This window comes from Stenella coeruleoalba, assembly GCF_951394435.1.
Source record: "Stenella coeruleoalba genome assembly, chromosome: 15".
In the NCBI taxonomy this organism is placed as follows: domain Eukaryota; kingdom Metazoa; phylum Chordata; class Mammalia; order Artiodactyla; family Delphinidae; genus Stenella; species Stenella coeruleoalba.
Genome location: NC_137161.1, coordinates 60,737,571 through 60,750,671, shown reverse-complemented (window position 1 = coordinate 60,750,671; position 13,101 = coordinate 60,737,571). Strand labels below are relative to the sequence as shown.

The 13,101-nt window shown below is 42.5% G+C and overlaps 1 protein-coding gene across 2 annotated transcripts in view; it reads right to left on the bottom strand.

Moving 5' to 3' along the window:
* Window positions 1-977: 977 nt before the first annotated feature.
* ERCC4 (ERCC excision repair 4, endonuclease catalytic subunit) overlaps window positions 978-13,101 on the bottom strand; it is a 34,750-nt gene continuing 22,626 nt past the window's right edge. The window contains exons 10-12 of one of the 2 annotated variants that reach the window (XM_079945694.1): window positions 7,344-7,456; window positions 4,897-5,044; window positions 4,488-4,744 (exon numbers count right to left, since the gene is read on the bottom strand). In XM_079945694.1, coding sequence (XP_079801820.1) covers window positions 4,621-4,744; window positions 4,897-5,044; window positions 7,344-7,456 — 385 coding nt within the window. In that variant the 3' untranslated portion in view covers window positions 4,488-4,620. Of the gene's footprint in view, window positions 5,045-7,343; window positions 7,457-13,101 lie in introns of both variants that reach the window. The other variant, XM_079945693.1, reaches the window with a different exon arrangement.

The following is a 13,101-nucleotide window of genomic DNA, read 5'->3' as shown; positions in this document are numbered from 1 at the left end:
GCAGAGGTCCCTAGGCAACATCCAGGTCTACAGAGTAAGGGTACTCAGTACTCTTTTGGACCGCTTTCCAAGTTTTGCATACCTGCTCTTGACACTTCTGACAGGCATGGAAACAAACCAATCTGCTTTTTCTGTATTTGTCATTAGATTTATGAAAGGGGACACAAAGCACAGTCTCCCACTCTCCACCGGCCCTCCTTTGCCCCCAGTTTTTCATCATGGGCTGTGGAGTCAAACTGCTTGAGTTCCAATCATGGTTCCATTTACTACTGGGTGACCTTGGAAAAATTACTTAACCTCTCTGTGCCTCAGTTTCATCACTGTAAAAGAGGACTTTAAGTAATAGTACCTTTATGGCTTTACCATGAGGATTAAATGAGATAAAGCACAAATGCTAATACATGTGAGTTATATTACTACTGAGTAAGGGTTCATCATTCTACCAGAGTATTCGGACATTAAAACATTTTGAGAAATAAACTGTCTGACACCTTATGTTAAAGAGGGTTTCGGTTCTACATTTCAAGGCAGAAGCAAAATACTTAAATCACTGAAATGAGTCAATTAGTAAACTAATGATTAACTTGTTTAAGAGGCTACAACAAATTCGCAATGTGTTAAAAGAGTAATTTACTTCTTTTAGCTTTAAAAGGAATGTTAAAGGAACAAAAATGTATGAGTCAGGGGTGGCAGGAAATTAATCTTTGTTGAGTTAAGGTGTCCCAGGCATATACTTACCCCATATTCATTACATTGTCAACAAATGAGTATTTTCAGAAGGAGAATGGTTTTCCCCCTTCCTTAAGGACACATGCTACAAAATGAAAAACAGTAAAGGAAAATAACCAAAAGAAAAATACTCTGATGCCTTAGAAAGTGGGTTTACCAAGCAAGTCAAATGCCAAAGCAGTGGTTCAAAGTGCATTTCAGCTTTAATCGTTTACTCTGCGTAAAAAAACCAATTAAATATTCTCTGAATTTTAAATTATATTTACCAACACACTGGTAACTATAATGTACTGGGAATATATTCCCTTTCACTATACATGGTTATTTTTATTTTGCCCACAGAATGCTGAGGAGAATACTGAATAAATACACGTTATTAAAACACACACAAACAACTCTGTTACAAATTGATGTAAATGGTTAGGTCTCCCTCCCATACAAATTTTGGCTTATATACCCTTACATCAAAAAAACAAGAGTGGTGTAGGCCACCAAATACCCATGGATAAAGATGGTAACTTAAGCACTGAAGTCCAGAATCAGACAGGAAATAGCTATAAACCAAAATAGAAAGCAAAATAATGAAGAGAAGTGACAACTCATGTCAAAGTCTGGGTAAATTTTAATATGCCCAAGCCTGAGAAAAGAATTTTCCTAAAATGTTGGTTCTTAAGGAGACATTTGTAGGTTAAACTGAACACAAAAGAAAAGGGAATTTCCCTAAAGAAGTTTTCTGAGCCAAAAGAAAATCAAATTATGCTTGAAAAACTAAAGCAAAGACTAATAATTCCTGTCTTTCTCCCCTCACCCACCTCTCCAGATTCGCTTCAGTGTAGGTTTTCCTGCTGGAGGCCATTTATTAACTCTATATTCTGTTATCTCAACACAACTGAATCTAGACTTAACCCTCTGTGTCTCAGTGGGTTGATAAATGAGACAATTATTTTCAGTCCCTCATGAGCTGGGAAACTGCATTCTGGACATGCCCAAACATACGTAGACATAAAGACATACTAAGCCTCAGATTAAAGAAACACTAACTACTGCCAAAAGGATATTATTTACGGCCACTATTATAAATGATTTCTTCTTATATAACTTTAAGAAAGTATCAAGAGAGACACTGTGAGTTAAAACTGAAAACGACTTCTCACAATATTTCATATGCTCAAAGTTTTATGCAAAAAACTTTTAACCTAGAATAATGTTGGTCTCAAGTTTTTAAAAAAGGTTTTTAAAAAGCTAAGCATGAGTTCATAAGTAAACTGGATGTTCATGATTTTGAAAGAAAAAGGCAAAGTTAATAAAATGATGCTAGAAAATAAAGTGATATAGTTTCTTGCAACTGCATGCATTTCTAGTTCTTTGCCAAAGATTCTTAGATTGTAAAAATTTTAAAAGAATTTGGCAAAAGTAAATACATGATGGTTGTATTGAGAAGGCTTTCCACAACTGGAGATACTAAAATATATTTTAGTTGGGAGAGGAAGTGGCAGTGAGAGCCTTTCAACTATAATGACCATTTTAGAGTTCATTAGACATTATCGTTCATAATTCAAACACACATGAGCTGGTGCACTGTCTTAAGATGTCTAGTAGGTACAACAGCAAATAACAGAATTTGGGAGACAGAAGACACTGGCTCTCTAAATACAACTAAGACTGTTTTCTATGTTGTAGCAGATAACAAGGACTGTTTAAAATGGTAGCTTTGAGAGCTTATTTTTGAAAACTTAACTTGGAGTGAAACCCTTACCAAAGAATGTGCTGTTAGGATTTTCCTTTTACGTAATGAAAGAATAAAAGGCAGGTGGAATTATACCAGGAGAAGAAAACAGAAATTACATCTCTCAAGCAGAAGTGCTAGGATAGAGTGAAGCAAAATTATAATAACCATGACTATTTGAGGTGGTATCTATTTTAATGTACTTTTAACTATGACTGAATGCTTAAATAAATAAATGCATACAAAAGTGAAAGTTAACATATGTGCCTGACATTTTTGTTTTCCTATTCTCAAGGGTATATTTTTAACCCTGGGACAAAATTAGTAGCCCAAATCTTTATTCTGCCTTAAACTAATTTTTTGTTTCTTCTCTCCTCTCCAAGTCACTCTACAGAGTTAGACAATAACAAATATGGTTCCTTGATACCCCTTAATTCATTCTTGTGGTATCCTTGTATAGAGTTCAAAATCCATATACTTCAACATATGTCGACATACCAAGAAATCAAGATGAAAGGTTCGGTTTGGAGATGACAGTTGAAAGACTTCTGTTAAAGTTGAAGACCATTTTGCGTTACATGGTCCACTGTCGACTCCGAGTTCCAACAGTGTAACAAATAAAAACACGGCCGACAAAATGTGACCCTATGTGATGTGGCCAGCAGAACTGATGTCTGCAGCAGCTCTTGAGGTAAAAACTTACTACACATCACTAAATATGTGAATAATACCTAAGTTAATAATGTTTCAATATAAAAGTTTAAAAACTGCACAAAGATGCTGTGAATGTCCTGTACATATACTTCAGTAAGGACCAGGAGGAGGTTTGGAATGAGACTGTTTTCTTTATGGATTTTCAAATATATATATATTTCTTTAGGATTTTTATATATTCTATGCATTGATCTTCCATCTCCTTACAACCCTTCTGACTCAACTCATGGAAGGAAAATCAAATCTTAAAGGCTGTGGGTCCCTCCTTTGCTTGTGTGCCAGTCCCCACACAGAGGCGCAGGAGGCTGCTCTGGCACAGGGACGTGGGGGGCGGAGACCCGGGAGAGGACCCGAGCTGGGGGTCCCAGGACAGGTGAGGAGAGGCTGGGAAGGAGGAAGTCTGAGAGACTCTGCTGGGACTTAGGAGGATAAACAGCTATAAAAACGGAGCATTTTCAGGGCTCCTTCACCCACGCCATCCAATTCCGTAAACTGGTAATTCATTTCATGTTTTAAAAATACTGGTTTTGAACAATCCAGTTATAGTTATAGTACGTGCCTCATATCTTCAGGTGATCAGAAGACCGACTGGCCGGTTTTAGAGGTGGCTGCCTTTCTTAAATTAGCAGTAGGAAGTCCCCATGAATTTATCCCAGAGGCAGACAGGTGGGAGAAGCACGCAGCTGAGGAAAACCTGGAGGGGAGAACAGGTCGGCAATGGCAGAGATGTTCCCTTCTCAGTGTCCTGGGAGCCCCTCTGTAGACAGAGGGTAAGAACACGATGGTGCGTTTTCAGTCTGTGGAGGAAACCTAAGTTTCTGCATGTTTCAGAAATGGCCTTCTATAAACACCTGCAGACACTTTCCCTGATCCTGACACCTCATGTAAAAATGGAACGTACTAGACCTGGCAAGGATGGTGCAGGGAAGGAGGAGAGCAGGCGCGGGAAGTAAAAATGATTCCTGAACGCAAAGTTCAGAGCCCAGCCTTGGCCTCTGGTCCCCTGACCCAGGAGACAGCCTAATCATTCAAAGACTGGCAGAGAATGAGCTACTGGGCTAGTAATTAATAAAGACCTGTGAGAGCAGGCAAGGAGCAGCTGAGAAGCATAGTCACAGGACAGGAAAACAGGCACCACTGTTCATTTTTCCATTTTCCCTTTGGAGATGACCTCTGCGTAGGAGGTGTGAATGAAGTCATAGAGCTGCCTGGCATTTGCCGCATTCCCCAGCAAGAGCACCAGCTTGTCGAGGGACAGGCTTGCTAATTCGGCGATGTTCTTAATGTTGGTCATCAGGGAGCGACAGTTTTTGGCATTTACCCCTGGCATTTTTAACAAGAAGTCCTGGGGACCGGGATTATACTTCTCTGCCTCGGGGAGGGTCTCGGAATCGGCTGTCACGGCCATGGCCGTCGCCGCGTCCGGCTGTGGCTTGTTCTGCTTCAGCCCCTCAAACAGCTCTGCGGTGGCGTGCGGGGAGGGGCACCAGAGGATCCGGAGCCTGGGGAAGTGCAGCGTGAGGAGCGTGAGCTTGGAGCTGATGTCGTTGCCGGAGATCTCCTGATGGAAGGCACCTCGGGACATGAGAGAGAAAGGCTTAGTGGGGTCGAACTCGATCAGAAGCACCGGCCGCTTGTAGTAGCGGGACATGGAGATACACTGGCTGTAGAGGCGGCCATTGTTCAAAGAGCCGATCAAATCACTGACGCTCTTGCGCTCCACGCACATTTCTGGAGTCAGAACGTAGTCTCCGACCTCTAAGGTCACTGGCTCAATGTCAATGCCCCGACGGTGGATCAGAGATGGGAGTTCGCTTCGAAACTCGCGCATGTCCACAACGATACTTTGCTGGGTACCATTCTGTTCCTGGCCGCCTATGAAGAAAAAGAAGCACTTTAAGTAACGTCACTGAGGAATAACTCTCAAAGGTGGCAGAGCACAAAGTTAAAAATCTATGTTTCCGCTGTTAATCTCCGATGCCTGGTTACACAGTATGACATGTTATTCCACACTTTTCCGTATTATAAAAAGGTTTATTTGCAGTTTAAGGCTATTTCCCTTAAACTAAATAGAGCTGGTAGGAAGTTGGGGTCTCGTGGTACTTCCTTACTTAGAATTCACAAATACCAGCATTTGCCATCATCTTCCCTCTGTGGTTCCTCTACGGCAGCGGTCCCCAAGCTTTCTGGCACCAGGGACTGGTTTCGTGGAAGACAGTTTTTCCACGGACGGGGGTGGGATGTGTGGGTGCGGGGGGGCTGGCTCAGGCGGTGATGTGAGCCATGGGGAGCCATGGGGAACTGCAGAGAAAGCTCCACTCACCCGCTGCTCGCCTCCTGCTGTGCAGCCCGGTTCCTAACAGGCTGCAGACCAGTATCGGTCCGTGGCCCAGGGGTTGGGGACCCCTGCTTTATGGTCCCTCACTGTTGCACTGACCACACTTTACTGATCATCGTTGTCCCAATTCCTAGGACACAGTAGATGCTTAGAAATGTTCTCTGCATAAACTGCCTTGTGGACTGCTGTGAAAAAATTTGGAGCTTTTAGTGCTTGTATCAATGAGTCCAGAGACGGGAAAATGCGAGAAGCTGGGAAAAACAAGAGCACAGAGCTTCTCCCACTAACGTGCATATGAATCACCTGGGATGGAGTTAAAGTACCTACTGTTTCTGTAGGTCTGGAATAGGGTCAAAGACCCTGCGTTTCTAACAGGCTCCCATGTGATGCCAACGCTGCTGGTTGAAGGACTCAAAAGTGCTGTTGTAGGCAGAATGGTGGCCCCCTGATGATGTCCATGTCCTAATCCCTGAAACCTGCAAATATGTTACTTTACACGGCAAAGGTGACTTTGGAAATGTGATTAAATTAAGGCTCTCAAGATTGGGAGATTATTCTGTACCACCCAGGTAGGCCCAAGGGTCTTTATAATGAAAGAGGGAAGCAGGAAGCTCAGAGTTGGAGCTGCTGACCTTGAAGTGGGAGGAAGAAGCCATGGGCCAAGGGATGCAGGCGGCCTGGATAACCTGGAAGAGGAAGGGATTCTCCCCTGCAGCCTCCAGGGGGATCGCAGCCCGGCACACACCTTCATTTGAGCTCAGTGAAACCCATTTGGACTTCGGATTGTAAGATAATAATGGTTAGATAATAAATGTGTGTTGTTTCCAGACACTAAGTTTGTGGCAATTTGTTACAGCAGCAAAGGAAAGCTAACACAAGCGCTTAGAGGACTGAACTCGAAAGCGCAGATTTCTGTGAACAGCTTTCTGTGTGGTACCTACTTGCTCCAAACTACCTCATTCATATTGCCTGACATCCTGCTGTTCTGCATGACATGTCCACAGCCTATTTGAGTTAATAGGAATCTTCTTCAAAAGATACTGAGGCAGTGTTTCCCAGTACGGTCCAAGGACCACGTCCATCAGACGCTGACCCCATTTCAGATCTACTGATTTGGAATTGCTACGGACTGGGGTCCGTGAATCTACAGTTTTAACAAGCATCAGAGGTTATTCTTAAGTATGCTGAATTCTGAGACCCACTGCTTTAACTGCGCTGGACCCCACCGAAGGAGAAAAGGGCTCAACTGTATTGTTTTTCCCACGCCTCTCGGCTGAAAGCAGCTGCTGACATGGGAAAACAGGGCCTGGGGCGTGGGACATGGCTAACCCTGCACCATGGTGCACGTGGCATCCAGCAGGTCTTGGTGGAAGCCACTGCTGGGACGCTGCATGGCAGTGAGAGTACCACACACCTGGGATCTGGAAAAGCGCCAAGAAGCAACCAACAAACACAGATATGGAAGTGGGAACGCACCCCAAACAATCCTGAATCTTTATCTAGGGGCAAACTGGCCTCTTCAGGTAAAGGTAAGAACCTAATCACCATTTACAAAAGTTTCTTGGCAAAAGTACATTCTGAATCTCAACCAATGCTGGAGTGTAACTGATTTCCAATGCCGGTGCGTAGATCACAACCCCACTTATCTTACAGGTGAGGAGCCCGAGATCCAGGGAGGACACGTGGCTAGTAAACAGCCAGCTGAGACCAGGGTATGGGAGCAGACAGCCACGTTTAAGAGCTTATTGAGAAAAACCAAGCTTCTGCAGAGAAACTCTGGAACCTAACAGCCTCCTGCACAGGCAGCAGGAGTGCTCGGCAAAGGGCAGGACTCACCGGCTTTGCGTGTGTCGGTGGGAGCACCCGCAGATACACAGCCTCTTACGAGGTCGAGGTTCGTTTCGTCTCTGCCTTCTCTTTCTTCAGGGACAACCATGCTAGCCTTTTCCCTGGGGGTGGGAGAAAAACATCTTCAACATTTCTGAGCTAATTTCAAAATTCCAGATTTTAATCTCTTGTAAATTATAATATACAAAATGATCTACATAACTGTAGTGGTAAAAGAGAATACAGGAAACACTAGAAGTAAATATGCACAGTCAAGTGATGTGTAAAGGAAGCAGAAAGAGCTTCTTGGTTGGGTACTCCTGCTCATCTTCCAGAGTTAAAAAATACTGTTATTTATTTTCTATTCTGTATGTCCTCTAAACACTTTGCGGCATGAAATAAGCATGTGAAAAATGCCAGAGAGATTATTGAGACTTTTTATTAAAATGTGCTAAATGTGTTACTGAACATTGAAAAGGATTCAAATAATTTATATCCCAATATTTTCAGAGTAATCATAAATAGGATGGTTAAAAATCAATGATTAGGGACTTCCCTGGTGGCGCAGTGGTTAAGAACCTGCCTGCCAATGCAGGGAACATGGGTTTGAGCCCTGGTGCAGGAAGATCCCACATGCCACAGAGTAACTAAGCCCGTGCACCACAACTACTGAGCCTGCGCTCTAGAGCCCGTGAGCCACAACTACTGAGCCCATGTGCCACAACTACTGAAGCCTGTGTGCCTAGAGCCCATGCTCCGCAACAAGAGAAGCCCCCGCTTGCCGCAACTAGAGAAAGCCCATGCACAGCAACGAAGACCCACCTCAGCCAAAAAAATAAAAATAAAAAAATCAATGATTAAAGAAATGAAAACAATACATGGTTAAGCTTTGATTTAAAAAACTCCAGGTGGGAGGCCCCATTAAACACCCTCGGTTTTAAAGGAAAATCAAGATTAATATTAGAAAGCAAATTTCCAACAAAAGATTTAAACAAAAAAATCAACATCTCAGGTTATGTAGTAGAGCAGCATCAATTCACTCACTTGTGCGTTTACTTAAAACATTTACAGAGGGCTCCCACATGCTGTGTGAGGTATTTTGGATACAAATACGGTTATTTGTATCCGATAATTCCTGTCTTCAAGGAAGCTCAGTATCTTAAACCCGGTAGATTGACAAGCCTGTACAATCCTAACTCAGATTTGTAATCGAGAACCAGAATCATGGCAAGATCCTCAATAACCACAGGGAGAGGAGGCCAGGTGTGCCACAGTCTTATTTTTCAAAACCAGTAAAAGATGCTATCATCAGTTCAGGAAAGAGCAAGTACTGTGTGTTCCTCTGTGCCAGGCTGACAGAAAAGATGTATAAGGATGGGTCTCTGCCCTCGCTGGGCTTGCAAGTGAGTTTCACGGCAACGTGAAAACCGTGGAACTGACTGACTGCAATAAAAGAGGCCAGGGAAGGTGAAACAAGAGGAATCTTCATCAGCAACTAATGATTTCAACAAGGGCTCAAACAAAAAGGATTTTCCAATGAAAGGAAATAAAATCAGATGGAGCAATTCCCCAACCACTCTGGATATGTGATGTTTTAGGGCAGGGCACCACGAAGAGATTCCACCAGAGAACAGAAACTCCAAGTTTAAATTCTTTACTATTTGAAACAATATACAAATGCAAGGTTATTAACAGTATAACATTTTATGACTAGATCGCAAGGAGGCAGGCAATAGTTCCAGTTCTGTGCTCCCTCATCATTCTCAGTACCGCTGTCAAGTGTTGCTGATGAAAGATTCTTTGCAGTGACAATGGCTCTGGCAGCCACTCATTACTGCCCCGTTACACCAACTAGACTCCAGCTGGGGGTAAGGGGCAAACTGTTCAAAAAACTTACTGCTCTTAAATTTCTTTTTCTTTTATATTTGGGATCAACATGGGGGATTTTTTTTCTTCTTTATCTCCACTTACCTTACTGGCTAAGTTATCACACGTGAGGGCATCCTCATTTCCTGATTAATTTGTAACTGTGGCTGTAGAGCATAGCGAGTTAGAATGCAGACTCTGGGCCCATGTTTCGTGAATTGGAAACCACTTACTGGCTGTGTGACTTTAGGCAAGTTGTTTAATGGTTCTGTCCCTCAATTTCATCTGTAAAATGGGGATGATACTAAAATCTAACCTCAAAGAGACTGTTAAAAGGATCACATAATATATGTAAGGCACTCAGAAGAGTGCCTGGCACATAGGAAGCACTATATAAATGTCAGCTGTTATTATAACCGTGCTTTTCTTACACGTAGTAACCTCATCCCCTAATTATCCACGATTATGCTAAAAAACAGAAGATTTTCTTTCAAATGATTCCACAACTGTTTCAGTTAATACTGTTAAAAAACAGCTAGTTTACTATGAAATGTTATAACTGCAAACTGAATCTGAGAAAAAAATATATTCCTGAAATGAAACCAGGGTTGTGAAGAAAATAGTTAAGTCTTCCTAATCAGTAACTCAAATTAGTTTAACAGAAATTTGCCATACTTATATTCAGTCTCTTGCTTTCAACATTTGCATAATTTTTCAAGTTACTCTTTATGATAGACACAAAATAATAATTAAACAATTCAGGTCCCTATTTCCACTTAAAGTACTGTGGTTTCTTAATTTTGCTTTAACATCTTCAGTGATATTTGAATAGCCTGTACAACGTGATAACACAGGGAGGAGACACTGGACTAGAAGTCTCTTCAAATGGGTGTTTATTCAAGCCCTCATGCTAACCCATTTTGTGATATTTTCTAACTGTAAAATTTCAAATAAGCTAATAACCCTTTTCTTTGAAGAGTGGTGACCTCTCCAAAACTATGTATACTCAGAATGTTATTACTAATTTTTTGACGCAGGGAGCATTTTATTAGCAATACTTACAAGTGTAACTTTTTTTCTCTTTACTTGTCATCTGTAATCTACTGATCTCCGGTCCAGTCAAACAGTCCTTTCACTGCCAGTTCGCCTGATTCATTCCTCTCTGGTTATTTTAAATAGTAGCATTGCTTTTCTTCTTACAACATCACTCATGGAGGTCCTGGCAAAAGCACATTCCCTCGGTCTCACATCAAATTTTTCTCTAAGTCCAGGCTTAGTGCAAATGCTCTTTCAGCCATGCACCTCACATATATTTTGCTTTTCAAAACAAACACTTCTCAAATTCCCCAAGTTTTCTGGGAAAGTAAATATCTTAAGATTCTGAACGGCATAACTATCTGTGTAACATGGGAAGATCTAACATAATAAGTAGACAACCACCACTGAGAGTTTATAAAATTATGCCAGACCATAGATAAAATGACATCAAAACCTGGTATGAAAATTACTGTAGAGATTGAAACATAGGAGAAAGTCCATATCCTTGGTTCTGCTGAGTGAAGTTTCCAGTATGTGCCAGGCTTACCCGACCTTTGTCACTGAGCCCTTCGAGTGTAAAGTCACTTGTATAAGCCGGGAATGGCATGTGGTCCCCGATACCTGGCTACAATCCACTGACGGCAGGGCAGGTTCTGATGCACTGGAGAAGAGGCAGTCACGGGAAGGAGGCCTGGAGCATAAAACTCACCTACTCAGAGCCTACCAGGCCCCCCTTGGCTACAACACTGTGCAGGAAACGGTTAAGGGAGCAGGCCTGGGCTGCTCAAACCCTGCACATTCCCAAGAAAGGCCTGTCTCCTCAGCTTGTCTTCCCAGAAGCCCTTGGCCAGCTTCTGGGAGTTGAGGTCTGAGCTCTTGGAATACAACGCCTGATAAGAGGGTTTTTATAATGCCTGGGGCCACACGGCACCAGTGTGATCAGATGGTTTATGCCAACAGTGTGATTTCTAGCGAATACCTGTTTTTGCTCCAGGGAGCTGGAGTCTGTCACTTGAGTACTATGTCTATATGACTGACTCCCAATAAAAACGCTGGACTCCAAGTCTCGGGTAAGCTTTCCTGTGGACGACACTGAGCGTGTGCTGTCACACACTGCCACTGGGAGAATTAAGCACGTTCCTGCGACTTCACTGGGAGAGGACACTCAGCAGCTTATGCCGGGTTTTCCTGGACTTGGCCCCGTGTGTTCTTTCCTTTTGCTGATTTTACTCTGTGTCCTTTTCCCTGTAATAAACCGTAACTACGAGAATACCAGTTTTTCTGACTCCTGGGGGTCCTTCTGGTGAATCACTGAGCCTGAGGGTGGTCTTGGGGACCCTCAACATGAACACCAACAACCTAATCCGAATATTTTAGCTCCACGTGCTCATTTGTGATTTAGAGACAGTTACTTTAATCAGAGAAGCCTTAGGCAAAGGATATTTTAAAAAGAGTGAAGAAGCAATTAGGAGGTACTGGGCCACATCCAGTAGCACCAATTCTTTGATGCCATTTCCTCAATATCTCTTAAATCTGTCCCCTTCTCTCCATCAACCTAATCTTGGCTGCCACCTGTTCTTATCAGACAATTGCAGCAGCTTTCCTGACTACTTCCCTGCTCTATCCATTCCTCAGTTTGATGCCAGAGAGAGCCTTTAAAAAATACTCTATGTCACTTTCCTAATTAGAACTCTTCAGTGCTATCTTACTGGCTACAGAGTCAAGTTCTAAATCCTTAACAGGCCTTGTGCACCTCGGAGCTTTCACACACACCCTTGTTCAACAGAACCCCTGGCCCACCTTGTCCACTTAGCAACCCACCTTGTCCACTTAGCAACCAGCACACATGCTCCACGGGTCAGCTTAAAGGTCATTCCTTCAGTGACACCGTCCCAGACATCCCACACTGGGTCAGATCTCTTTGACAGACTCTCGTAGGATACCCTTTTCTCTTACCTTTGTAGCCCGCCGCCCTCTACCCATGTCTATTTATGATATTATTCATAATCATTCAATGTTTGTCTTTTCCACTAGGGGATAAGCTCTAGGAGGCAGGACAGAGCCTTTTTCTGCACCACTGTAACTCCAGCACTTTAACATTAGCACAGGGGTTGGCTCATAATAGATGCTCAAGAAATATCTGTTGACTGTTTGAGTCTTGGGAGATGAAGGTCTAGGAGACACAGAGAGGCGCTAAAAAGCTCTAGATAAGAAGAGGTAGTCTGCATAATACCTGTTTTTTTATAACACTTTCTGGAATACTTTTTCAAAAAGCATATGTACACACATATAAACTATCCCATAGAGCACATTAATAGAAAATACATATCTAAGAAATGCAAACAGATTCGCAGACATAGAGAACAGACTTCACAAAGGGGAGGGGGCTAGGGGAGGGAAGGATGGGGAATTTGGGATTAGCAGATGCAAACTAGTATATATATAGGATGGATAAACAACAAAGTCCTACTGTATAGCACAGGGAACTATATTCAGTATCCTGTGATAAACTATAATGGAAAAGAATATGAAAAAGAATGTACATATATGTATAACTGAATCATTTTGTGTATAGCAGAAATTAACACAACTATGCTTCAATCAAAATTGAAAAAAAAATACATATTTTCATAAGCTGAAAGGACTGACCAATAATTGTAGGGCCAATAGCTGCAAGAATCCATGGCTAAGGCATGCCACAATCACAGAGGATAGGAAGGGAAGAGAACTGCCCACGAACCGTGCTGAGTTTCTTCAAAGGGACTCAATGACACTGATTCAATAAGCACTCCTGTTTCTGGGAACGCATGCCCTGGATGAACTGGGGTATCTGCATATTTTAAGCATATACTGAGAGCCCACA